Source organism: Athene cunicularia (assembly GCF_003259725.1).
Source record: "Athene cunicularia isolate RWA chromosome 1 unlocalized genomic scaffold, athCun1 chr1_part2, whole genome shotgun sequence".
NCBI classification, from domain to species: domain Eukaryota; kingdom Metazoa; phylum Chordata; class Aves; order Strigiformes; family Strigidae; genus Athene; species Athene cunicularia.
The window spans coordinates 61,370,691-61,397,534 of NW_020799092.1; the positions used below are offsets into that span (position 1 = coordinate 61,370,691).

Genomic DNA, 26,844 nt, shown 5'->3' on the forward strand with positions numbered 1-26,844 from the left:
CTGCCTCAAGTGAGGCAAGGGAACAAATTAAGCACCGGGTTAGTCTGAACTCCACTCTCTAGAGTCCAGGCACCTGAGATATGAGCCAGAGTTTGACAGTCTCTCTTCAGAGTAGCTGCTGAGAGCCACTCTTCCAAAGATTCAGTTTCTGTTTTTTTCCTGATGACTGCTTAAAATAAAACATAAGTGGCCTTTGAGAAGGGAACAGATCTTCCATTTGAATGTTGGAAGCACTCAGCTTTAAAAACTACACTGCATATTGCCTGTCCTTCTCTCAGACCATCGTTCTTTCATTTTGTCTCTATATAATATCATTGCTTTGACAGGAGGCTTGGGAAACCCTCTAGTTTACTGGGCAGTGTGGCAAAGAGACAGCTTAGGGTTAGAACTGCTTCAGGTTAAGGATGATGTTGAACCTGGCTATCCCTTGAGGTAAGGACTTGAAAGCTGGAGTATAAGAACTGGAACATGCCCATATTCTGATTTTCTCCTCTAATATTTCTAGTTTGAAAGGAGCTAGGCTAGAGCTTTGTTAATTTACATCTGTTACTACTAAATCTCCTCCAGACACCTTCTGTGCTGGGGGATGTGGGTGTCTTACAGGTGAGTGTAATGTAATCTCAAAGAGCTTTGGTATGAGCTAGGTGTCATTCCAGCTTCATTCTGGTCATGAACTAAACACCAAACTACATGTATCCGGGGAGCTTTCAGATCAGAAAGGTAGGTGCCTAATAAGCTTAGGTTCCTCTAGTGTTAGGTGGCAATTAATACGGTATTATCAATCATGGTGTTCAGTTGAGATTACTAGTTTGCTTAAATCATGTTTCAGGTACTTAAATCCCCTTTTAGATTTGGCTGACTTAATCTTATTTTGCAAATGACTGCAGACTTTGGCTTCATTTCACTACCAGTAGTAATGCAAAATCAGCACAGAGAAATTCCCTTAGTTGGAAGATATGTGACCCTTTTCTCATGGGCAAATCTGAAGTTTGTATAGGTGTATTGGGTCTGCATGGCAAGATTTTGGTAGCAGGGGAGCTACAGGGGTGCCAAGATGGATCCACTGGTGGCCAAGGCCAAGCCCATCGGCAATGGTGGTAGCTCCTCTGGGATAACATATTTACAAACAGAAAAAGTTGCTGCACAACAGCAACTGCAACCAAAGAGAGGAGTGAGATTATGTGAGAGAAACAGCTCTGCAGACACCAAAGTCAGTGAAGAAGGAGGGGCAGGAGGTGCTCCAGGCTCTGGAGCAGAGGTTCCCCTGCAGCCCGCGGTGCAGCCCGCGGTGAGGCAGCTGTGCCCTGCACCCAGGGAGGCCCATGGTGGGGCAGATCTCCACCTGCAGCCCAGGGAGGACCCCACGCCAGAGCAGGCGGATGCCTGAAGGAGGCTGTGACCCCGTGGGAAGCCCACGCTGGAGCAGGCTCCTGGCAGCACCTGTGGCCCCATGGAGAGAGGAGCCCACGCTGGAGCAGGTTTGCTGACAGGACTGGTGACCCCGTGGAAGGGACTTGCACTAGAGCAGTTCATGAAAAACTGCAATCTATGGGAAGGACTCACATTGGAGAAATTTGTGGAGAACATTATCCTGTGGGAGAGACTCCACACTGGAGCAGGGGAAGAATGTGACGAGTCAGTCTGAGGAGGAAGGAGCTGTAGAAACATGTGATGGACTGACTGCAATCCCCATTCCCTGTCCCCACATGCCACTGGTGTGGAGGAGGTAGAGAAATCAGGAGTGAAGTTAAGCCTGGGAAGAAGGGAGGTGTGGGGAGAAGGTATTTTAAGATTTCGTTTTTATTTCTCATTATTGTACTCTGATTTGACTGGTAAAAAATCAAGCTAATTTCTGCAATTCAAGTCTGTTTTGCCCATGACAGTAGTTAGTGAGTGATCTCCCTGTCCTTACCTCAATCCATGAGCCTTTCGTTGTATTTTCTGTCCCCTGTCCAGCTGAGGGGAATGATAGAGCAGCTTTTGTGGTCACCTGGCTTCCAGTCAGGGTCAACCCACCACAATAGGCAAAAAGATTTTCCCCACTTGGATCTGATTCAAAGTTCATTCAAATCAGTAGAAAGAGTTTCACTCAACCATAGTCCTCCACAATTTGTGAATGTGAGCAGGATGGCATTTATAATTTATAAAGGTCCTGGTGTACAGCAGAACACTGTTCTGCTGCTGGGACTGACTCTAAACATATGGAAAATAGTTGCCTAGAGCAAAATGTTGAGAACTTAATTGTGCATGCCAGAGCACTGGAAAGCCAGGCACGCAATATATTACCTCTTTTGCTGAGGAATACTGTTAGGATATATGGAATAGCTTTAGGATGTAACTGGAATAGAAAAAGATCTTGAGGCCGAAAGAAAAATAACTGTTTCCAAAGAAAGAGCTACTGCCTCCAGCAGCAGCAGCAGCAGGAAGAGTAATTCTATCCTGGAGGGTCTCTTCTCATCACTTCCATTCCTGCTTGTTTTTTTCTTTTTCCTTTTCTGTGGCAATCTCACCAGCCACTGGTTCCAGTCACCTCTAAGGCACCAAGTCTCAGTGCTGTCAGTACTGCTGAGGTATCTTAGGTTTTTATTGTAGCCTCTTCTGTGCTACAGACATCATTATACCATCCTAACCTCAAAGCATGGGATATCTATGGTTGTCTGGAGAGCTTGTGGAATCTACATCCTCCAGTTTTTCAAGAAATGGCCAAAGTAATGGCTGACTGGATCTGGTTTTGGTGATAGTACTGCTTCTAACAGGAGGCTGAACTTGGTGACCTCCAGAGACTCCTTCCACCTTAAATTTCTTTGATTCTGTTTTATCATCCTGTGTATGAGATCTCCAGTCATTCATTGAAATAACCATTAATGCTGTGTTAGAATGTCCCTGTCTCATTGTTAGACTAGAAGTGCTGATTTGGTAGATTAGTTGTCCTTTCAAGTAGCTGAGTGGTCTGAAATTTTTGAAACTCTATGTATGGGATGGTGCTGATTTGTACCAGCCGAGGGCATGGCATTCAAAGAGAATTTTAATTTTACTTTGTCTATTGTATGCAATTCTGTTTTGTTAACAACTTGTATTAATATTTTAGGAAACATGACATCAAAATGATTGACAATTTTTTTTTTTTTTTTTAAATTTCTAAAAAAAAAAAATAAGCGAGAGCATACTGTTGCTTCTGGCAAATTCTGCTTCTAGTCCTGGAGTTGAAGCATACAATAGAACAGGCAGCTTTTATTTCAGACTGTCATAGCTCCCTTTGGTCCAATAAATTTAAAAGCAAGTGGTTTCTGTGTAGGTCCTTTTTTTGTGTCACATCCTTATTTTTACATACAAATCACTTAAAAAAATACAACGGGGGAATATTCTTCCCAGCTGTGAGAACTCAAAGCAATATTGTTTTGACTGGACATTCGCCTATAGGATAAATGCATGTCACTGCAAAGAGTTCCCAGAAATATAATTATTGTGCTTCCAGCTCTTTCACTTGTTCTGCTATGTAAAAGGGATACATCCATGCAGCCACAGTAATGGTCAGAAGACATTATATGCCACATGCAGTCTAGTTAAAGTACGGGACAGTTCAGTTAAAATATGGGAAGAGGATTCCTCTGCATCAGTACAGTGCAGGAGGAAATACATACTGACTTGAGGACAGAAATGTCTTATACCTGAATAGTAGCAGGTAAACTGAAGGACAAAAAATCTAAGGGGCTTGAGGGTCTTGTGTTAATCATGTGCTCTTGCGTTACTGAAGTGCTGCTAGACTGTAATGGAAGTGTTGGCCCTGTGACAAACAGCAGCTTGTGGAGGACAGGGTCCATACATTTGCGTATACATGTGAAATGGCAAATGGTGCAGGAAACAAAATTTGCTATGCTTTAGACCACTCTACAGTCTTACTGAAGATTGTCCAATAATCTTCAATAAACCCACTAATCTCTTCCCCATTTGTTCACTGTCTGCTCAACTGTTTAGTTGAGAACACATCATCACAGCATTAACATGGGCAGACGTTAACCTTGCTCTGTTGGACACAAGTCAGCTCTCATCCAAAAAGTCTGTGGCCTTGTTAGCACTGTACTGAGCCTGAGCTTAATATCCCACTTCTTAGTAGTACTTATCCCCTCAGGTTCAGCACTGCACTAATGTGATGGGATGATTTTTGTTCAGCTTGGAGCACACACACACACACACACACACACACACACATACACAGATTCAAAGCTGGATAATGACTCAGATGTTTTGGTTTTAGCATTCTGTAAAAAAGCCCAGCAACATCCAGACACCCTTGTAGAAGCAGTGCAAAGTAGTCCAAAATAATGCTTTGCTGTAAATTCATCCATGCATGGATAACAGTCCAAATGTTTCCTTCTATGGTTGCTTAGCAGATCTCACTGCATGCTGTTCACATGTATCTGATCACCACATTGTCAGTAAAAGTTGAAGAACAACCTTGTGAGTTGCCAAAAATTAAAAAGGATCATCAGTAAGACAGTTTTACCTTGGCAATGAAAGTAATTACATGACATCAACACAAATAGAGATGCTTCCTTTGAGAAAAGGTTGTTTGGGGACACTGTGTCAGCAGTACTAACTATGAATTTTTAACAGTTCTAAATGTTCATATTATGTGTATTAATCATTATAATTCCTCTGGTTCTCAGTAAATAACAATTTTATTCAATTGCCAAGTGTGTTTTGTAGGCCTATTATTTCCCTTTCACCCATTTCCAATAACAAGCTTTTTTGTATACATACTTGACCATTTTTTTTTTTTTTTTTTTTTAGTGGGGCAGGAATCATTACGTTATCCCTGTGCTTTCTCCTCCCAGAAAGAATTCTGTTTTCTTACATTTGGTAAGATAAATACAGTGGTGACCCTTATGAGAAAAGTCCTGTGAGGTTCCAAACCTCACCAGCATTAGGAACATGTAAAGTGCAAAGCCATTATCTCCTTCACTTGTGAAAAAAAAACCCTCTGGATAAAGCTAAAGCTTACTCAGTTGTTTACATTTGTGAAGTTCTTCCTAAGTAATTTCTGTGGCTGAATGTCTCTATGAAAGAAATTACAAACATTTGTTGATAGTCTGAGGAGCTTATGATACAGCTCCATATTCTCTCTGTTTCCATCCAAAGTTCTTAAATTGTATAGATCCATATCACTTTGACTGTGGCTGTCAGAGACCTTTTTCATTATGGAAGTGACTGGGATTATGTTAGCATTTTCAGGTTTGTCACTAGAGGCCATGAGAAATCATTTGGGTCTCTTATGGCTCAGCATCTGTAGGCTCTTCCCTCCATAAATTGAATGGGGTGAGCAGATGAAAAAAAAAGAAGGCTGCTGCTGGATTGCTTACATCAAAAGGGGTAAGTAACTCCCTCTTTGTATTGAAGGATAACTACTGATATGACATGGTTGTGCTGCTCCCAATTCAGACAAAGAATATTGTTACGTTACAAGGCACCAGATAAACCCTAGAGGGAAACTGTCTTCACAACTGTGTGTCTTCAGTTCTGGTCACTCCATTTGGACAGACACATTCAAGTAGAAATAGCTGCTCAGAAGAGTGATGGTAAGAAGGAAAGCCTGTCTTATTAGAGAGGAATAAAAGAACTTGGCTTTTATAGTCTTGCAAAAAGCTGAGAAAAGGTATACTACTGGTAGTAAATAAATGGAAAGTAAATTCCAAGGTGGAAAGCATCTATTTAACTGAATAGTTAATGGACACAATCAGAAGTCAATACAAGACAGCCATTATTGTGTTTATGTTAGAAATGAAAAGATTTGGTGCTGGCAGAGAACAGGGCCTCTGGAATGGCCTTGGCTATTGGAGCAGTGCACACAAAAGCCTGACTGATTTAAAAATGAAGTTTTGCTAGTTTTTGAAAGGGATTAGATGGTGTGGTACCTGTGGTTTCAGGGCACTAGACCCACTGATCTGGGAGATCCTTTCTGACTGTGTGCAGAATAAAATGGATTTTGTGCAGAGCATCCCCTCTCAACTGGAAATCAAAAAGAATGTGATTAAATTCAGCATCTTTATCAGCATTTTGGCTACAATTTGAGCATCAGTTATTGCAAGACCATGCTTTCCCTGTGTTGTAAGTATACATAACAGTTCTTTGCTTATTTTTAATGGTGGTCAATGAACAGAAATTTCTGGAATAGAGGGAAATATCAGAATATGGTCATGTTCCCTTGTCTCTGCCCTCTGACAGTTGAAACTGAAGTAGGAATGTAGATAATATCTTTGCCACTGAGGATCTCTCAAAAGGGGCAAAACCTCTAAATTCACTGACCAATGTAGGTAGCTTAATGAATGAACGTTAAGTGTCTGACAACCTGGTCCAATTAAAGAAAACATATTAAGGCATTTCCAGGCATATTACTATTTCTTATGGAGTCACGCCACCAGCTCTTCTATGAACGAGGTACAGCAGAGCTAACCGGTAGACTGTAAAACCAAATTTGTTTCAGACTCTTTCCTGCATGACAGTACATTCAGGGAAGAATTTCTGCAATTCTGTGCTTGATTCAGTGCCTAGAGATATGAGAGAAAATGGGAAGCATGTCTAATCTTTGTTTCTTTTACTTGGCAATTTAATTCATGAAAATATTCTCTGTGCCCCTAAATCCAAGTCTTCCTCTACTGATCTCACTTTCTTCTCTACAGTCTTTAAACAGAACAGCGAGATATTACAATTGACTTAGATTGAGGAGAAGTTGCTGTGCTAGCTAAAAAGTTGGCACCACACCTTCTATTCAGAATGCTACATGTTGGTGGTGTCTGTTCAGATAACCTCTAGCTACAGTTGAGTAATACCACAAATGGGGAAAACCCTAAAGACATAGGAAAATCCCTAACTGTTTGTGCATTGTGTAAGTATATTTTGCTTAGGCTCTTTGCCAAAGCAGATATGAATTAAAGATGCTCTCTGTATAGAAGTAAAATGTATTATCATGTTCAGGATCTTATTTTTGCATAAAAGACACCCACGGCATTTGTGAAAGGGGAAGAAAATTTCCATTCTGGTTTTAGTGTGTTATGTTTTTCTATTGCATTCATGACTGAAAATTCCTGAAAACAAAAGATATAGAAAGTGGGAGAGGAACTTGGTTAATTTATTTGAGTTCTTCTTTGAGACAAATGGTCTCTTTTGACTATTTTGCAAAATGATCATAAAAGAAAATACCACCCCCACCCCCCCTTGGTATTGTACAATAAAAAGAAACCCTTATTAAAAAAAAAGGAATTGAGCTGTGACCAAATGCTCACTGTAACTGGCAAGTGTTTGTGCAAATGTTTGATTATTTATGTAAAAATTCCCAACAACTCCTCACCCAGAACAAACCCAAGTGCCCAAGAACGATAAAACATCTCTTTACCAGAACAAAAATCACTGGTGGATGTGTTTCTTTTTTTCCCATGGAAAATAAATGCAAGATGGCACTGGAAAGTGCTCATGTGGTAGTATTAATCTGAGCAATACTGAAAAATAGTAATTAATTAGGATGGACCAGAAGGTATAGGAGGATTTCTGCATTGTTCCACAGACCCACAGAAGTGAGTGGGGTTTTTTTCCATGCTTGTAGCTTAAGATAATTTATTTACACATGATCTGCATTTTGCAGGCTTCATAATGGGGGTTCCAAAGCACTGGCCTTCTTTATATAAAAGGCTGAATCCTGAGTTTTGTGATGTTTTTGTTTACTTCAGTGGGATCCTGATTTTTTTCCTAATGTATTTTTGCACCATGATTGTAACCAGAAAGAACAATTAGAGAAGTTAGTTTAAAGAGGATGTTCCAATAAATTTTGACTGGCAATTGGGAACTTTCTCAAGCCACCTAACCAAAATATTTTCAGTGACCAGTCTTATTCTGCTAAATGAGAAGCTAAAAATACAGAAGTAATTTGCTAAATTATCAATCTCATGAGAGATTAATTTCTTCCAGTAAGCAGTGGCTCAGCAATTAGTTGATCCAACAGTTAGGTTTTCTCATCAAGAAAGCTAGCTCCCTAACTTACTTGATTTTTGCAGTCATGTTGTATATTTATTTGTCTATTCCACTCCCTAGGGCCATGGGGAACCTCAAGTAAAGAAACTGAATTCATATTGTCCTTCCGCATAATCCTGTATGGTTTGATCAGAAATAATTCAAAATTAGGGCTTTGAAACAGCAGTTAAATTCCAGTAGTATTATATGAACTGGTATGTTCCCCTTTCATTGGTTTAGTGTTGCACTGAATTATTCAGAAAGCTATAGTCTTCTTTCTATTGATGAATGTGAATTGGGAGAATCAGCAAACTACCAATGAAGCTTTTTTTGAGGGGGAGCAGAAATAATTAATAAATGACCAATATTTCTATGAACACATTACAGAGGAAATGAGGTCTTATCGGTTACATTTTTCAGACTTTCAGGGGGTCTTGAGGAATTAATGAAACCAATGAAATAGAAGTACCTGAGTTTTAAAAAAGTTATACAGAGAAGCTTGATTTGCTTTATAGAATCATAGAATAGTTTGGGTTGGAAGGGACATTTAAAGGTCATCTAGTCCAACCCCCCTGCAATAAACAGAGACAGTTCAGCTAGATCAGGTTCCTCAGAGCCCCATCCAGCCTGACCTTGAATGTTTCCAGGGCTGGGGCATCTACCACCTCTCTGGGCAATCTGTTGCAGTGTTTCACCATCCTCATCGTAAAAGTAGTCTTCCTTATGTCCAATCTAAATCTACCCTCTTTTAGTTAAGAGGGTCCTGATTGCAACAGTTGATAGAATTGTCCTATTGCAATAGGCCCTACTTCTTTGGGTGTCAATGTAACATTGTGTAGAAGCAGCCAAAGTAATATCTTTTACAATGTCACAAGTAATTTTTATAAACTTCAGTCTATGAAAGTATGTGACGATCTCTGTCTTATAAAAAGTGGTTTAAAATACTACCTTTTATGTGCCTGCACTTTTATGAGTCATAGTGACAAACTACCAATTGAAAAAGATGACAACTAGAAGCGATTAAAAGTAAAAGTGCCAAAAGGACCAAGGAATGAGAATTAATACAGGTTAAATATTGGTGACTGGTTTTCTAAAGGCCTTCTTTAAAAGCAAGCTAATCTAGCTAAAAACTTAAAAGTCGTAATGAAGGACAGAAAACACTTCTCAGGTACTCTAGGCAGCTGCCACAGGGCAACTAACAGGCTGCCATTTCTCACCTGCAGCAATAATATGATTTTGCTCTACAGCTGTGTTTATGAGGAGGACAGAATTACCTGTGGACAAGCCTCATGGAACACCAAGCGATAGTTATCTGACAATGTACTACCCTGGCTGCAGTCTTTGTGTTTCTCCACAACCTGAGAATTTCAAAATGTCCAGCAAGAGCCTTTTGCTTATTGACAAGATCCCAAGATGTTTTAAAAGGACTTAGAGCTGCCAGTCCGCTTGAGAGCAGAAAGGACAAGGAGGTGCCTGCTCCTTTTGTGGGTGTGACAAAAGTGTCTTTGTGAATGAGACACTGATTTTAAAGGAAAGCAGGGGGGAACATGTGTGCTGGATACAAAGCAATGCTATGTGCTGTGTCAGAAACTTGAATGCCAGAACAGCAGAACAGAGCATTCACTAGCTCAGTAAGAGCCTTCTTTTTTTTTAGAATGTCATGCAGAGTAGTCAAAATAGGATTTGTTATTTTTATACTCTACAAAATTTTAGTGTGTGGTTAAGAGTTTGCTGGGAAAATGGATGGAGTCTGTCTGAAAAATAGCTGGAAACGTTAAAATGTCAGTGTCAGGTTTATTTTACCTTTTACAAAAACACTTTCCCACTTGAACATGGTAAGTACTGTGCCTAAGCAATTTCATTTTCAGGATTTTGAGCCAGATAGTTCTCAGAAATAAAAAAGGCAAGTCTTCTGAACTTCATTTGCAATTGCTGTAATACTTCCTTCCATTGGCCTAGTGTGACCTTCTAAAAATCACATTCAATAGTGTTTTAAATATCTTTTAAATGTTTTAAATATCTTTCATTACAAAATCATTTGGTTTCTTTGCCTTGGTATGAAGCAGTTTGTTGTAAAGTTTGACAAAACAATAAATAAGCCGTTGGTCACTGTGAATGGCAGTACCTGATAAAATGATGTCTGTATTTGATGGAACTGTTACACTTGTTGTAACAATTACACCTCAGAGGAAATACATGAAAATAAGGATAATGCTGATCTTGTGTTCCTGTATGTATCAGTCTGTCATATGCAGTAGTGATGTGCATTTGCATTATTTTGAGAATCTTTTTTTTAATCTTGAAAAGTATTTCTATTGTGGACTGTGAATATGTTTACTTGCTTAAGGTATGTTTATATTTGCGTACAATGATTAAGCAATATTTATTTTTATTGTTACCTCAGATTTTCTAATATTTTTGTTTCTGTTTGCAGGGGATTCATTGTAAAAGCAAACCTTCCGGTGAGTATACACCATTCACATTTTTACTACATTTGTTTTTAAAAGACAAAGATATTTTATTGAAGATAATAAATCCAGTTTCCTGGTGACATCAGATCACTGTCATGACAGGGTATTTACCAACAGTTTCCTTGTACAAAACATTGGAAATTGGTAAGTTCTGATAAATACTAGGTTAATAATGACTGTGCCTTGTTGTTTTATAGTTTTCATTACTATAGATGGTCAGTGGGAGTATTTGCTTAGTCATTTCACATGTTTTTATTGCTTCTACTTAATATTCTTGCCTACAGTAATAATACAGGCTCTTTAATTACTTGAACTCTGAAGCTTCTATCAATCACTCCTCCAGTTCACACAGTCTTTTAACAGGGAAGTAGAGGCAGCTGCCTTGCAGGCAGTCCCCTCTGAGAGGAGAAGTCCTAGCTGGAGGTGTAGCTCTGAGCGCTGCTTGGTCTCCACAGTGCTTTTTCTGGATCCACATAGCAGAGTCCACAGAGAGGGAGAAGCTGCAATGCTGAGCCACAAGCGCAAGAGATGCTGATGCTGTGGCATGGGGTGTGAGCCTAACATCAGCGGTCATGCCTCTTATTCTGAAAGTGTGGCATTTGTGGGACATGTGTTGAGGTGGAGAGAAAGAACATGGCTGTGGAAGGGATGCAGTTGAAAGTCCCACTTGAAAAGGTCTCTAGTCGTTTGCTGGCCAGCAGAGTGAACCATTGGTGGCTGGTTCAAGGACTCTGAATGAGTCCTTTTAGGATTAGGTAGCTGAGCTGCTGGTTACACAAACTACACGGAAGATAGAAGAAGAAACAGGGGCATTGACCTTTGCTTTACCTAACTGAAGCTTGCCTTCATGCCCTAGGGCAGCACAGGCTGAGGAAACCAAACCCTTCAAACCTGGTCTCATAGGGAAGGATACCTGCAATACTCTTGGTTATGAGTTAAAATCTGTGCTGGGTATTGCACAAATGCAGATCTAGATAGTGGAGACTCACTACAGGTAACCACAAAGTGGTGATTCATTCCACTCATCTTAGGACAAGGTGATTTATGTGCTGGGATGTAGGCGAGAGGGGTTCTCCTTCTCTGTTGACTACCAGAGGTGCTTAGGTGATGCACCTAAGCGTAAACTAGATGTTTAGCTCTTAGCTGGATGTATACTTTGGGCCCTGAAAAGTCTGTAAACTAAAGATCATTATCTTTCAAGATGATGTACATGAAGCAGAGCTGGTTGTAGGTTTTCAGTGCTGCCTGAAAATGACTTACCACTTATTTTTAATACAAGTAATGTGCAGGATGACTCAGGGGTGATGAAAAAACATTTTTTTAGTCTTCATCCTAATTCACTTGTGCAACAGTGGGTGTATACTCAATTCCATACTTCCTTTTCCATAGTAATTCTTTTTGTTATTTATTATTTGAGATAAAAAAGACCTTAACTGTATAATAGAGCACCTTTGCAGTAGACATTGCTTTTAGCTGCAACAAAAAGATTACTTTATTTTCTAGAATTGCAGCTATCAGCTCTGTAGTATTTGGCAACATAACTTTGACTCTGCCTTCTCCCTTTTGCTCTTCTGGACTATTAGTACATAAGGGCTATTGTAGTATTTGAAATACACTGTAATATATCCAGATATTGATATCAATATATCAATGATTTTAAAGAAGCCTTACATTCTCAGAAAAGGTATTTGGCATAGTATATCACCGTGTGTCCAATATACTTGAAAGTTTGAGATATTTTCTGAATGTGCAACTGTGAAACCCGTCTAAATTGCTGTGCATTGGAATGTATGGAAAGAGAGGCTGCCAGTCTGAAATTTAACCAATTTCTTAATTGATGTAAATACTTTTAGGTAGCAAATTTTGGTATTTATTAACTGAAGTGCACCATGTGGTTATCTTAGCAGAGCATATCTAGTTTGTTTATGAATTTTGTTGAATCACCCTAATGCACGGATGCAGCAGATACTGTGGTAAATCATATGCAAATAGGTTTGAAATACTACTGTAATTTATACTCATGGAAAGATGTTCCAGTGAAGCAATTTTAGTGTGCTTTAGATATGCTCACAAATTTTCTAAGTATTTCAGGTTCTTATAATTCTTGTAGGGAAGAAATATCAGACAAAAAAAACGGTTATGATTTTCTATTGGGTGTTGGCCCGGACCTGTTATTAATGGATTTTCTCTCCCTTCTTTTTTTTTTACTGTTCTCCAATTTCATCTTCTTGCTTGAGGCTTCAAATTATCCATCTAATCATTTCTATTGCTTATTCATTGCTCAGCTCTGGCTTCTATTATCCCAGTGTACATAAGGTGTGTTTTGCTGTCATGACAGTTCTAGGTTGATTGCTGCATCATCAGATAAAAAAATAATCTGCTGTGGTTGAGCTGATGGCAAAAGTACAAGGAAAGTGTCTACACACTGAATAATAAGCCTTGGTTTCTTTATGCCTGGGCATATGTGTCCATAATTAAGGAATCTTTTATTACAACAACAATCCCTCTCTCATGTAGGGCTAATTACAGTTATAATTCATAAACACAAAATTTAGGCAAGATTTACTCAGCAGATGGTTTGTGTAGCAAGAGGTATCTTTATGTCTTCTGAGGTGTAGACCAAACTAATCATGAGAAAAAGAAAGAGGTGTGTGTTCCAGAGGAAACTATCTAGGGGGGATTAAAAGATGATAAGGTAAAGGTTTACTGAAGAATTAGTCAGAAATGAGTTTTATACTGTGAGGATTTATAGAATGAAAATTATTTTCTGTCAGCTTTTCCTTGTATCATGTATTTATTGTCATCCAAACCCAATATCCCCATGCATTATACGATCCATTTAAATAATTATTAATGAGTTTTGCAGCATCTTTTGCAATTCTCAAAATGTATCATAAAATTAATAGAAAAAAATCCAAAGTGGAAGAGTAATTTCATTTTATCTAGTGTATTACTGATTTGTTCTCAGTTTGAAGGTAGCAACTGTGATCAAGGAGGGCAGTGTCCCTGCTTAAGGATAGACAGCAGTCCCTAAAATTGTGTTTGTGAATCTGCCTGATACTGATCCAATGTCAGTAATGCACCTAGGTATGTTTTAGGATTTTGCTGAGATAGTTCCAAGCCTGTGACATCTGATAATACCACACCTCAGGCAGTAATAACTAAGAACTGAATTCAATTAAGTCATGACAGTCTCTCCTAAAAATAAATAGGGTCAAATTGACCAACACAGAATACTTTGTAAAGAACTGTCAGTTTTGACAATGTATACATGTACACATTGCTCTTCTCAAATCATTTCTACACAGACATGGGAATGGGAAAGATTATAGGTCTGGATCAAGAAATTTACGCCAACAGCTAAGAAATTAAGCAGAAGCAGTTGCTCCTGGATACCATTTGGTATCCACAATTGCATGTCATGTCACGCAGTCAAGAAAATACCATTTTGAGCAAAGACAGAGCTAAAACTAATCATCACATATCATGTTATTAGTAATAATTATCAGGTCGTTCTGCAATATAGTAACCTCCCAATTAACTGTGGCTAGGTTGATTGGGTGTTGTACAGTAGCTCTCCATCCTGAGATTCCTTCAGGGTTATTACACCACCCGTTCCTGGAACATGGAATATAGTGTTCATATCTGGCTGCTGTACACTGTACTTCTTAAGGCTTCGTCATCTCTGTGAAATCTTGTTTACAAATTCTTCAAAAGTCAAAGTACTCCACTGCTCTTAAAGCCTAATTTGTGTATTTTGAATGATCTGTGGGTTTTTTTTTGGTTTGCACAATTTGTCATCTCTCATTACCAATATTACCTTGGATAACTTAGAGCTGACTCTACTGTCAGTTGAGGTAAAGCATCCTTGTTTTTCCATTCTTTTCTACTTGGTTCATAATAGCATATCCTGTCACCTCTAAAAGATGCTTAATGGCACAAAACCAGGATAATGGAGTGGAGGAGATTCAGGTGCAAAGAGTTTGTCTTTTCTGACTTTTGATCCTTGATCCCAAGTGTGAGGGCACCTTAAGGCCTGACAGATTCAAGCCAAGGTATCACATTTATGTCAGCCTTTCTTCTGGACACTGTGGAAGTGAGGACCTCATAATATAGGAGATCCTACCCAGGTTAATACACTCAGTCTTTAAATTTAGAGCACTTTCCTTCATTGGAGGGTTTGGAGGGGCAAGGAAGGCTAAGTTTTGCCCTTCCTCCTCCTCCACATCCTACCTTTCCTCTGTGAGAATTGTGGATGTGTCTTCCATGTCAGTGGGCATCCATGCTTGACAATTCTTGAATGCGCTCTTTCCTGATGATTTAAGATACAGTTATCCTGTATTATATGGCAAGCACAGTATTGTGGCACTGCTGTTTTGTACTGCGCTCTTTGCTATACTAATTGAACACCTTCTACGTGTATGTTAACCAGTATGACTAATAAGATTCAAATGCTTTTTGTTCTTCCAGCCTCTCCCCAGTGGGAGGAGAATGTGCAGTAAAATACTTTGTTTTTCTTGGGTATCTTTTAACTTTCATGCTATGTACCGAAGTGAGAAGAGTAAGAAATATTTCATAGAAATTGCTATGATGTAGTTACAGCTAAAATGAGGTGTGCTGCAATTGTATACCACAAAGTCAAGGGACAAAACACAATTCCCTGACTATTAATTCTGATAGTTTCTTGAACTCTTGATTTTTTGGGACTGCAAACAATATATGTGAGGTAGAGAAGCCCAAGGAATGCATGGGGGATTAAAGCCCCTGTACCAACATGAATTCATAAACAAATCACTTATTTCTGTGCAGGGCAGTCTGAGAAGTAGAAGGAGATGAAATATGCCTAACTGATGAGATTTGGGGCCTTAAGACTGTCTTTTTTTTTTTTTTTTTTACATTAGCCTACAGAAGGCAGCTATGCAAACTGATGTCCTAAGGCTTTGGGATGACTAAATTTCCATGGGAAAATAAGATGAGATGTAGTGGCTGTGTTCTGTGCCTACTGTTTACACCTTGAAGAAGGCCTGGATAATATTTATTCTGGTCTTGCTGTTCTGGTCTAAAGCAGAAGGAAATCCTGTGGGTGTGGGAGATTTTTCTGTGACTAGGAATGCAATGGTGCCCTCTTGTGTGAAAGCGAAATTTTAACTGCAGTTGAGACCATCAGTCAATCCTAAAATTAAAATACCACCTATGAGAGTGTTCACAATATACAGGTAACAGTTTTGAAAAAAAAGTTTAAATAAACTATTAGTCTAGCCACAACCTAGGAGATCTGATTATTTAAAAACACTATTAGTCCAGTTGTGCTCTGCTAGCCTTAACTGTTAGAAGAGTGATTCCTTCCTCTTGTGGGTTAACACTTCCCTAAGCCAGGAAATTTATTATCAAACCCCATCTGTAATGTGGTTCATTCCAACCACCCTACATTGCTAGTGAAGCCAACTAGCTATGTTGGCCATGTGAGTAGGTAAAGGACTGGCTTTGCTGAAGTCATTGGTGACTTTTCTTGCTGATTTCAGTAGAGCTGGACCTTCACCTTTGGTGCTTTCTTGCTGCCAAATGTCCTGTGTACAGTGAGATTTCTCTGTCTTTGTATTTGCATTTGCAGGTGGCTTTTTTAACAGCTTCTGTCATGATGCTCCGAAATCTCTATCTTCTATGGTACTGAAAAGCATGAAGATCTCAACAGTGATGAAATGTGTCCGAGGAAGCCCATGCTCTCTTCATTTAAATATTAAAGGAACTCTGAATCTGTATGGTAGGAAACAGATTTGCTCCTGAATAATTTCTGGTTACTTTTTGTTTATAACTGTTCAGCCAAATTTTGTTCCTTGTTGCAATATTTGTGTCTAAGCTGTTTTCATGTAATTATATCAGAAAGGTATTTTTTGTGAAAACATTTTACTACAAACTAGGATAAAGCCATGGCCCTTCTCAAGGGAATGAGAACTGAGATAATGAGTTCAAGAAAACTGATTTTTTACTCCCAACATAATACACTTCTCTCTACCAGTGCTCCAAGCATACTGCTGCCCTTTTCTTTCTAGCTGTGACATGCGTGCATGCACACATGTGCTAATTTGTTCTGCCCTGGTAACTCAGACATGAGTGACTGCCCCAACAGAAAGAGAAACAGTTTATGCATCTGAAGTTACAATTCTGCACTAAAATAAAATGAAAGTACTCAAACTTTTGGGGCATAGTCTATTTATACTTAACACTGCCATTCATGTGCTTAGTGTGTTAACATTTAGATATTTCCTAGTGTTCTTCACTCAGAGTCAATAGGTTTATTTTTAAAATTTGCATAAAAATTTGTATAATTAAAGCTTTAATTTATAGCAATCTGTATTAAGTTCTTGCTCCTACCCCCATGCATGCGTTATATATAATGCCCCCTTTTTTAAAGGAGATAAAATACTTGTGCCTTTCACTTAGAACGAAAGCTTACGATATGGTATATTTTTATTTATTTTCTGTTTTTCTTAAAGATTCTCAAATTATATATTTGAAATCTATTCCTCACTCATTTCAGAAAATATCCGTGGGCTGGAAATATGTTCTCTTTCACTGGACACTCAGCAATCTCATTGCACAAATGTGAGATTTGCTAGGAAAAAAAGCAAGATGCTTAATGGAAAGAAGGTAGACCCTTTTTTCTTTTTTTGTGGATTGTTTTTCATTTAAATGCTTATGGGTCTTTGTAAAAAATAATATTTTTTCTCATTTTATCCTCTTTTTGACTTTGTGGAAAACTGCAATGAAATGTATGCTTCAGCATTGTCAAATGAAACTCCATAACAAAATGTCCTTTCATAACCTATAAATTCAATTCTCTATCATTTTCATACTTACTTCACTTACCTTTTTGCAAGAGAAACTGCCTCTGCAAAGCCTAATTTTCATATCAATCTTGCCAGCTTTCTTTTTGCGCCCACCAAATTGTGTGTGTGGGGAAGCTTTTGTAACTCCAATTGCTAGGAAGCACAATGCCACAGGTATTTAAAGTGCATACGTATGATTTATTTAAGTCCAACCATGTCAATGGAATTTACACACCTAGAAGACAGCCAAGTGCCTAAGCACTTGTACATATATGTCCTAAACTCATGGTAGTAACTGCAACAGCAGAATATAATTTTTTACTAAGCTAAACCCAGAAGTATTTTTAATTAAAATTTGCAACTGGGAAAAAAAAAAACAACAAACCAAACACCAAACCTCAACCTTTACCAACTGTTTAAAAGACATGAATTTTTGCTTTCAATTACTGGTGGATAACTGTTATTAATCCCATACAAAATGTGTTGCTTCATGTGTTTTGTAAGTGTTATATTGGTTGCACATGTGAAACAATATTCTTCTTCCAAACTCCAATTGCAGTTTACAGTCTGCATCACTTGATGATCACACGTCGCTATAGGCAATGCAGGGCCAGCGATGAACAGTTGGTAGCTTTTAGGGTAAGGTAACTTTATAGGCAAGACTCAACAAACATATTCAATGTAATTTTTTTAGTTTCAGTTCAGTGACTAGAATGGTGACAATAAGATGTCTTTTACCCTCCAAATGCCTTGTACCAAATGTAGTATATCCAGCATGAAAACCTATATTGAATTTAATAGTTACCGCTGTCGGTGAGGGAATGACCTACTATGACTGGACGTCAACTTTTGTCTCATAAATTACTTTCTCACAAACTTACTGGAATAAATAAATTTGCTGCAGTTGCCATTAAATCTTTAAACGGACATTTTTTTTTTTCCTATTCTGCAAGTAGTTTGTAAAATGCCTACAAACTGGGACTTTTGCTAGTATGAAAGACTTTTTGAAGTTTAATGTGCATTGGGTACCTGTATTTCTATGCTTTTAGGATTATTTGGTAGCTTGTAGATATTTGGATTTCTGGAAGTGAAGAAGATAGCAATATCCTGGATTAGAAGTAATGATACTCTTTGAAATCCTTTCATTAAGTGGTATCTGCTTCATTTCCATTCTTAATGCTAAAATATCTGAGACTACTTAATGGTCCTCGTAAATATAAATAAATCTGAACAAAGAATATTGCTTGCTTAAATCTGATAACCAGTAGTTTACATGTATTCTGGAAGTCACACACAAACTTGATTTTATAAATGTTTTGAACAGGTACAGGTACAATTCAATTGCATTGAAGTCAATGTAGCACAACACATCTATGTGACCATCAAAACAGTACCAAATTACTGTGAAGTCAAGCTGAGTCAGGAATACTATGTTGAAGGTAGGAAAACATCTTAAACCAGATGTTTTTCAAGAAACATCTTTTCAAAGAAAAAAAAAAAGCCAAAAAAACCCAAATGCAAAGCCAAATCATGTTCTGGGATACACTGATCTAACCGATGGTAGATCATATATGCCAGGACCAGTCTTATTCTACATTTCGATGATTGATTTTGTGCATATAAATGTCTGATTTACTATAAAAGAGACAAGAGTTTATATCTAAAAGTATATGAAAAACTGAACTACACTATACTTTTGTTCTAACTGGCCTTCTTGTGATTGGCATGTGCTCTTTCTCTGCCTGCAGGTTCAGTCCTGTGTGCTCTCTGTGCATAAGATAGAACCTCTGCTTCTTTTCATAGTTATGTCACAGGTGGTTTCAGAGATTGAGGAAAGCTTAATAAGGAAGTGCAAAGAAATGTCTTTTTACTTTCATCAGATAGCTGTTCTATCGCCTCTTTTCATGTAGCAAAGATAAGGTAGCATTTTTCCATGTTTTTGGGGTAAAGTGCCTACCATATGCATGTAAAAATAGATTCAGCACTGTGGTTCAACCAAGATAGAGTGTGCCTAGCGGAGACAGTGCACCAGATGGTGGTGCGAAAAATGAAATGAGACCCTTTGTTTGATCCAGTGCCCGGGCTTGTCCTGTCTTCCCACCTCCAGAGCCTGGTGTGGAGGGGTGGATCTTGCCCTTTCCCCTCGGTACAGTATCATCCCTTGCACACAGTATCTGACATGTTGTGGCTGTTCCATGATTTCATAGGAGTAAAACCTTTTTGTATTTAAAAAGCTTTTCATTTTCTTGATAAATCCTGATCCACTGTTGAAGTAGATATGTACTTTGTGAATAAAGAGCAGGGGAAATAAGGTTTTACAGAACCCAATTTTAAGAGACTTTACAAGGGTGAGTAAACAACTGAAAATAGGAAATATTTCTCTGGGGAAAAGAACTGTGTGGGGGAATGAGCACGAAGTGCTGCTCTAATACTGAGTTAAGCAAGGAGGGATGAAAACGGAGGCAGCACATTATTTATTTGAGCTTATTTAGTATTCCTAAAACAAGATTTAAGTTCTGGAGATACAAATATTAGATATTAGTTCTGAAAGTGTCACCTGGCCTCTAATTCTGGTAAGCTTCCTGGGAGCTAAATAGGGTGTTTCTTTGTAAGCCTAGAGAACAGTCAGAATACCAAAAATACACAGTTGTTTATAACAGAGGAATAAGCCTGGTAAACAACAGGAGTAGCTTTCAAGGAAAGAATAACTGAAATTTTTATTATGATTATTACTATTATTATGTGAATTATTGTTAGGTATCAGGTAGAGAAGTGCAGTGTTATATCCTAGATTGCCCCCTTAAACTGCTGATGAGGTTTTTCCAGTAGAAACCCCACACTGGTGAGATAGCCTCTTAAGGCAAGTTGTGTCTGTGTGTGGTAAGAGTATTTTTCTTTTTTGCTGTTTATCTAGAAGTGGATGTAAATCTGCCTTTTAAAAGGGTTATAAGAGGTAGCAGTTTGTTTACACAACAAACACAAATAAAACAACACTGAAGAAAACTCTGGCTTCTGTCTTACAGATTGCAGAAACAGTGATGTGGGAAAACATATTTCAGCTTGTTCGGGTGAGATGATCTATACAACTTAAAGCTGTGAGATATTTCTGGTGACATATAAAATGACATGTTTTCATAGCTAAATAAGCAAGAGAAAAAAAAAAAGATTTACAACTACCACTATTTACAATTACCATGTAGTTGATAGGTAATACATTGGAAAATGTGTTTCTTTTATATTGACATGAAAATGCTAGATAGCAGATGAAGATGACAACTTATTTAATACTTAAATTTTTAGAAAATTGAGACCTTTTCATGCACTTTGGCTTGCTGGTTTTATATTTTGTCTATAGACAGACCGCATAAATAGATTGACATTTATTTGCCAAACTGCTATCCAAATTTTGGCACACCCATGAGTATAAAAAAATATAAAACATCCCCACACATATTGTACTTGTCTAACATAATTGCACATATTCTCTATGTAATGAAATTGGAACCTTGGGATAACCAGTTTTTGTCATAGCATCAGTGTGTATATTTCAAGTATTTGTACATGAACTACATAACATTTCAAGTACTAAGGCTCAGGTATAATCGATAGGTGTCCTGGCCTCTCAGTATTGCACGGGCTAATTTAAAATGGAATAATATTAAAATATCCAATAAAAAATAACAATAATATCCGTAGGAATATCAGGATATAAAAATCATTAATTCGGACATCCTAGGAAAGAATCTATAGATGTTGAGTTTAATCTCCATCAAGTTATGAAATATATTCTGTACCTTTTATAAAGAGATAAAAAATCAGAAATAAAAAAGTAGTAAAGAAACACATGTGATAATTTCACGCTTTAATTTTCTTTTTCAGCTGGAAAGTTTGATTATAATGTAGACAGGGCAAGGAAAATTATATCAGTGAATGTATCCAACTTTCCTCGAGATCAAGATTATTATGTTCGTCTGTGCCACAAATGGTTTACCTGTGAAGATGTAGGGGCATTTGCTGTGGTGAGTTAAAGCTCAAAGCAGTCTGTTGAACTGGTGGGAGTGACATGTAGGTGGAAATGTTCACTGAGGTCATAGTAATAGGAAATGACCTTCCATATCTTTATTTAGCTTTATGAAAAGTCATTTACTGTCCTGGATTCATGACCATCTGTTTCATTTCAGATAAAAGGGAAGGAATCTTTAAAATCAGTTTCTCTGAAATATTCTCAGCTACTCCCTTGTCTTTGCATTGAGGTAAGTCAGTCTGGAATTTAATATATTTGTGTTTCTGATTAAAGAAATTTTATCTGGGATTTGTGCTAAGAAAGGAGGAAAAAACTGTAGTAAAAGGCTCTAGACGTAAGTTTTTGACTAAGGCTTGTCTGACCTTATGATTATGTAAATGTAGAAGGAAATTTTTTAGAAAACACTAATTAAAACATGGAGATAAGAAAATGGCATGCAATTTACGTTAATTTATGGAAATTATTGTGTAAGATTAATTTGACTTATTTTTTTACAAGTAATGAAAAGACAGAAAATTTAATCTGACTGAATTTCAGCATAGCACTTGATATAGTGCATGAGAAACTAAAAGAGGTATTTAGGAAGTTGGAAGTGAGAACAAGATTTGTATGGTAGATAATACCTAGCTGGAAGGCTAACTAGACTACTCCTGTTGAAAGGGGCTTTGCTAATAGGAAGGTTATTTAAGGACCACACGTAGAGCAGTTCTCATATGAATATTTTCATCAATGACATGGGCACAAAAGGTGGGAATGTGTTAATGAGATTTTCTGATAATATAGTTGAGAGGTGTAATCAAAACGGAAGAAGGTCAGGATAATTGGAAGAGACTAGGGGTCTTCATATGTGAAATAACTAAAGGAGGATGAAGTGTAATGTATGAAGTGCAAGTTTGTGCACTTGTTCTAATAAAAAGAATTCTTCGTGTAAGATGAGAGACCTCATTTAGAAATAACAGTGGAGGTAAAAATCTGGTTGTAATAGTTCACCACAGGATGATTTAACTAACATGCTCACGTGATGTAAACGTGAACAAAGATCTAGTGGATTAGATTATTCCAAGACAACAAGAAAGTATGGAGAAGGCCTTCTTTGACGTACTCTAGGCAATACTGTATCCATATTCAAGAAAGATTAATTCAAATTGAAGTTGTACATAAAAAATCTAAGATGGTTGAGGAATGGAGAGACTGTCTTATAAAGGAGATTCAAAGAACATGTTTTCATTAGCCTGGTAAAACACATGCAAAGACAAAATATGGTTTTTGTCTAAATACACAATAGAAAGGTCACTTCTAAGGAAAAATGATAGATTTTTGCCAAGAAAGGTTGGACCACCTTTCCTCAAGGTCCCTTACAACATGGTATTCTATGATTCTATGATATTTTTTTAAGCTACCGTCATTCTTGCCACAAGAAAGGGGGATAAACTTAATTCCATGAATATATTTGAGATACAGATTTTTTTCCTGATAATCTGAGAAGTGAGATTTTGGAATGTCTTTCATAAAATGGAATAGAAACTCACCAAACCAATTTAGAATTATCTTGGTAAGATATAAAGATTCTATGTGACCTAGTTTCTCAGTGAATTTTGGGGTAGGATTTACCTTGTGGATTAAGATACCCAAATGTACATGTCCAGATGTAGATATCTATATTTGAATTATGTGTTCAAACTCTTATAGACAATGGAGATCTAGTTAATGCAGTTAGTTACTCAATGGACCAAATGTTGATAGCTATTTTGGGATGTGCTGGATAGCACTGTAGACTCCACTGGCTGCACTGGCTAGATCTTCATATGGCTACTCTAATAGTAACTTGGGCACTTTCATCACACTCAAATGTGTATGTTGTAGGTACCTAAAATCACATTTCTTAATTTGTGAGTTGAACCACATGGTCTCTTTCAAGCCTAGGAATTTTTTTTTTTATTGCACTCTGAAAGGTATGAGGGAAGGTATCACTGGGAAGATATTATACCTCTCAGCATATACACAGAGAATTCCACAATACGATTGCTGAGAACCAGATGGGGTCTGGGAGTAATAGAAATATCTGCACATGAATCTAAATAACTAGGGTATGGTAACATCCATGCACATATACTTGCAGATTGGGTTAAGCGTTAGTCCTCAGATTTTAAGGATACATGCTTTACCATAACAAAGACCAGGAGATCTAATTACTATGGGTTTTGAATGTTCTTGAATATTATGGTTCTTTAATACCCCTAGAAAGTAATGACACTGTAAGAAACCTAATGAAAATCAAACTGGAAGACTTTCTAAATTAAATTGGGCTAAATATATGACTCAGAAATAGTAGGGATATAGTGCTAGAAGGGATCACCTTAGTTCATCAGCTCCAATCCCCCTAATGATGAAGAATAGAAGATATCTAGTGTAAAACATCTTTTAAATAAACTACTTCCAAAGCCTTCTAATAAACATAGCATCACTATCTTTGGTAGACAGTTCTTCTGTCACATTCTGTCTGAAATATTAAAAACTGATCTCTAGCTAATGGTCACCTTTTGGATTGTAGGGTTGGCTGGCAATTCCAGATGCAAGGAGGATACAACTCTGCCCCTTTGAAAATGGCAAGTATTGTGTGATTACTCTTTGTGTGAGTGATTTTCAGCAGCTCCAGTAGTATGTCACAATTTGAAATTAATCTATGGTGAAAACCATACATTGCAAAACTTCAAGGAAGTCGTCACATTGGTTTGTTTTACTGTGGGTAGAGGAAATAACTTACTTTCAGACCAAATTGTTCACCAAGTTTATGCCAATATAAACACTAAGTAACTTTCTAGTAATTTCCCACATTTTCTTAAGTCACACGCAAACGGGCCAGAAGGAAGAAAAGCCACTGAGGTAAGCTTTGAAATGCTTATATGAGAAGAGGGCTTCAAGGAGAGATTTGAAGAAGGGAATAGGGAGTTGAAAAAGAAGAGTTAACTGCATGTGGGAGTTCTCATACTTAATGGGAAAATTATTTACACAAAGTGTTCCAGAAAAGTCAGAGTTTGATCTGAGATGACAGCTGAAAAAGAAGTTGTTGAATTATATGTCTTTAGTGAAAGTTTTACTGGGAAGATAGAAGTCTAGCCTGAAAAAGTGTTTTGTTGTGTTAAGTCCAAATAAGTACAATAATTTTTCCCCAGACTATGCTAAGAAGCCCTTTAAGGATTTTTTTTTTTTTTTTTAAAGAGAGAGAATAAAACCATCCTCACATAACAGTGCATCCAAACTCCATTAAACTGCACAGACATTTTCTGCAATTCTTTCACATTCACGTAGGACCAATACATTTGTGTTAAAATGGAAACAATTTCCTCTTTAGTTAGCCCAGCCTTCATTTCTGATTTATTTTATTGTGGTAGAATATAATGTTTGTGACACTACCATTCCTTTGTATCAATGGACTGCAGTTTGACTAAATAAAATAAAAAGGGATAGGGCCCCCCCTCTATTTATGCAATAGAGAGCACTTACAGGAATGTTCAAGCTCTGTCTGTAGCTATGTTTACATCATGTAGTCAGATCCGGCTTTAAAGTCATCTGCAGTATGAAGTCCTAACCTCTAGTTTTAGTAGCTGTTCAGCCTGAGGCTGGGTCTCATAGAGCACAGGTTGTTTTCCTCCAAATTTTCTCAGATCTCTGCCTATTTCCTGTGCTTGGAACGGTATGCTTTGCAAGTGCAGGAAATCAGACTCATGAATCCTGTGATTCCTTCCATTCTGCTTCTTTTCCTTCCCCTCCTATGGCAGTCATTCCCCTCTCTGATGCCACTGTACCATGGGGGTAGCTGAAGCATAGGTTATGAAGCTCTATGTAGTCAGAGGAAGGGCAATATGTGCGTTGGCACGCTGAAGCTCTTGAAGCTTATTTCTGTCCATTTAGGAAGTTCCAATAGGCAATTACCACTAAAACCACAACTTATAGCTTTGATACGGAAATGAATATGGGAAATACTGTTTTACAGTTGTTTAGTCAACTATCCTCCTTGCAGATATCTCAAGCAATTTTTCAGACACTAGTACCCAGCTATTTAGGTATATAAGGAGTTCCAGCCTTTGAGTCACATTGTATTCTTTTTAAATCTTTCCTGACAGCTCGATTTGCTGGAATATCTAAACTAGATTGGTTCTCTTTTTGTCTCATTTATCACTGATGTAATAAAACTGGGATTATAGAGTTAATTCTGTGGTAGGAGGAATTAACAGTTTTATATAAGAAAGAAGCTCCTCTATATAATAACTGTTAATTAAGAGGAGAAAAAAAAAAGAATAAAAGAGTCTACTGGTTACTAAACAATGTAGATTAATGAGCATCTATTATGATGTAAATAAGTAGATGTCACAAAAGTGTAAGACAGAAGGAAACCCAGGTAATAAGTCAATGAGCAGGACTGGAAACAAACCCGAGAAATCTTAATTGTGGTGCCGTTCTCTTAATTGGAATTACACCTACACTATATCTACATATTTATTACAGACTCCTGTAACATTCAAAATGTAGCTGTGAAAACCATCAGAACTGTTGAGACCCAGGACTTTGCAGTCAGGCTGAATAGTCTCTAAACATTAGCTTTATAGAATTTATTAAAACCAGCATTTTTCAAAAAGAACCAAAATTTTCAGCAGTTTTTTAAAAACAGAATAAAAATTTTCACTTCAGAGAAAGTTTTGGTATTTTGATGTATATGCATTGGGACACAAAGTTAAGACAGCAAGAAGCTTGGTAGAATTAAAGGGTCTGGAAAGTTTCTGTTAGAAAATATCAAAAGGATTTATTTCAGGACATTTCTGAAAGAAGCGATACCAACCGGAATTGTTGTTATGCTTGATGTGAGTTGAATTTGGACATCTAGTGTTTCCACTCTTTGATGTAGACTGTGCTTCACTTTGCTACATTTTCTAGTCAAGAGTATTGTTTGTTCACTCCTCTTGAACATGCAACTGGCCACATTCTTAAATTTTTGCTTCACACATAGTTGCATAAATACATTTTTCTCCTACTTCTGACTGTTAGACAAATGTAAAACTTTGCAGATTATTTCTTGAAGAAAAAACTGAAATATCAATTTGAAATTCTTCCATCTACATGCAGTTAAATCGAAAGAAAAGTCAGTATGGAGTGATTAACTTGAACAATCAAATAAATAAGAGCTTTTATTTTAAAATTGTGCCTGTTAGATATCCCCAAATATATGCTGACTAGCTCTGAATTTACGGTGTGTCTAAGTATACATAGAAAGAAGATTTCTATGAATGCTGTAGAAAAATTATTTTTTGTGAATTATTTGCACAGCTTTATTATTGGAGTCCTTGGTATTCAGCTAAAGGTTTGAATTTATCCTTACATACACATGTTGCATGTAACTCCTACACCAGACACAGAGAATTTGAGTCTCCAATACCATGAACTCTAGTCAGTAATGTATGGATTCATTCCAGTTTATCACAGTTAACTCCTTGGTTAGGAATTTATGTGTGTTACACCCCCCCCT

At 37.4% G+C, this 26,844-nt stretch overlaps 1 protein-coding gene across 1 annotated transcript in view; it reads left to right on the plus strand.

Moving 5' to 3' along the window:
- Positions 1–26,844, plus strand: part of IL17REL (interleukin 17 receptor E like) — a 55,590-nt gene that overhangs the window by 16,555 nt on the left and 12,191 nt on the right. The window contains exons 3-10 of the mRNA XM_026841063.1: positions 10,436–10,463; positions 16,084–16,233; positions 17,011–17,120; positions 18,624–18,738; positions 20,323–20,367; positions 21,179–21,318; positions 21,481–21,552; positions 23,875–23,929. Coding sequence (XP_026696864.1) covers positions 10,436–10,463; positions 16,084–16,233; positions 17,011–17,120; positions 18,624–18,738; positions 20,323–20,367; positions 21,179–21,318; positions 21,481–21,552; positions 23,875–23,929 — 715 coding nt within the window. The remainder of the gene's footprint in view (positions 1–10,435; positions 10,464–16,083; positions 16,234–17,010; positions 17,121–18,623; positions 18,739–20,322; positions 20,368–21,178; positions 21,319–21,480; positions 21,553–23,874; positions 23,930–26,844) is intronic.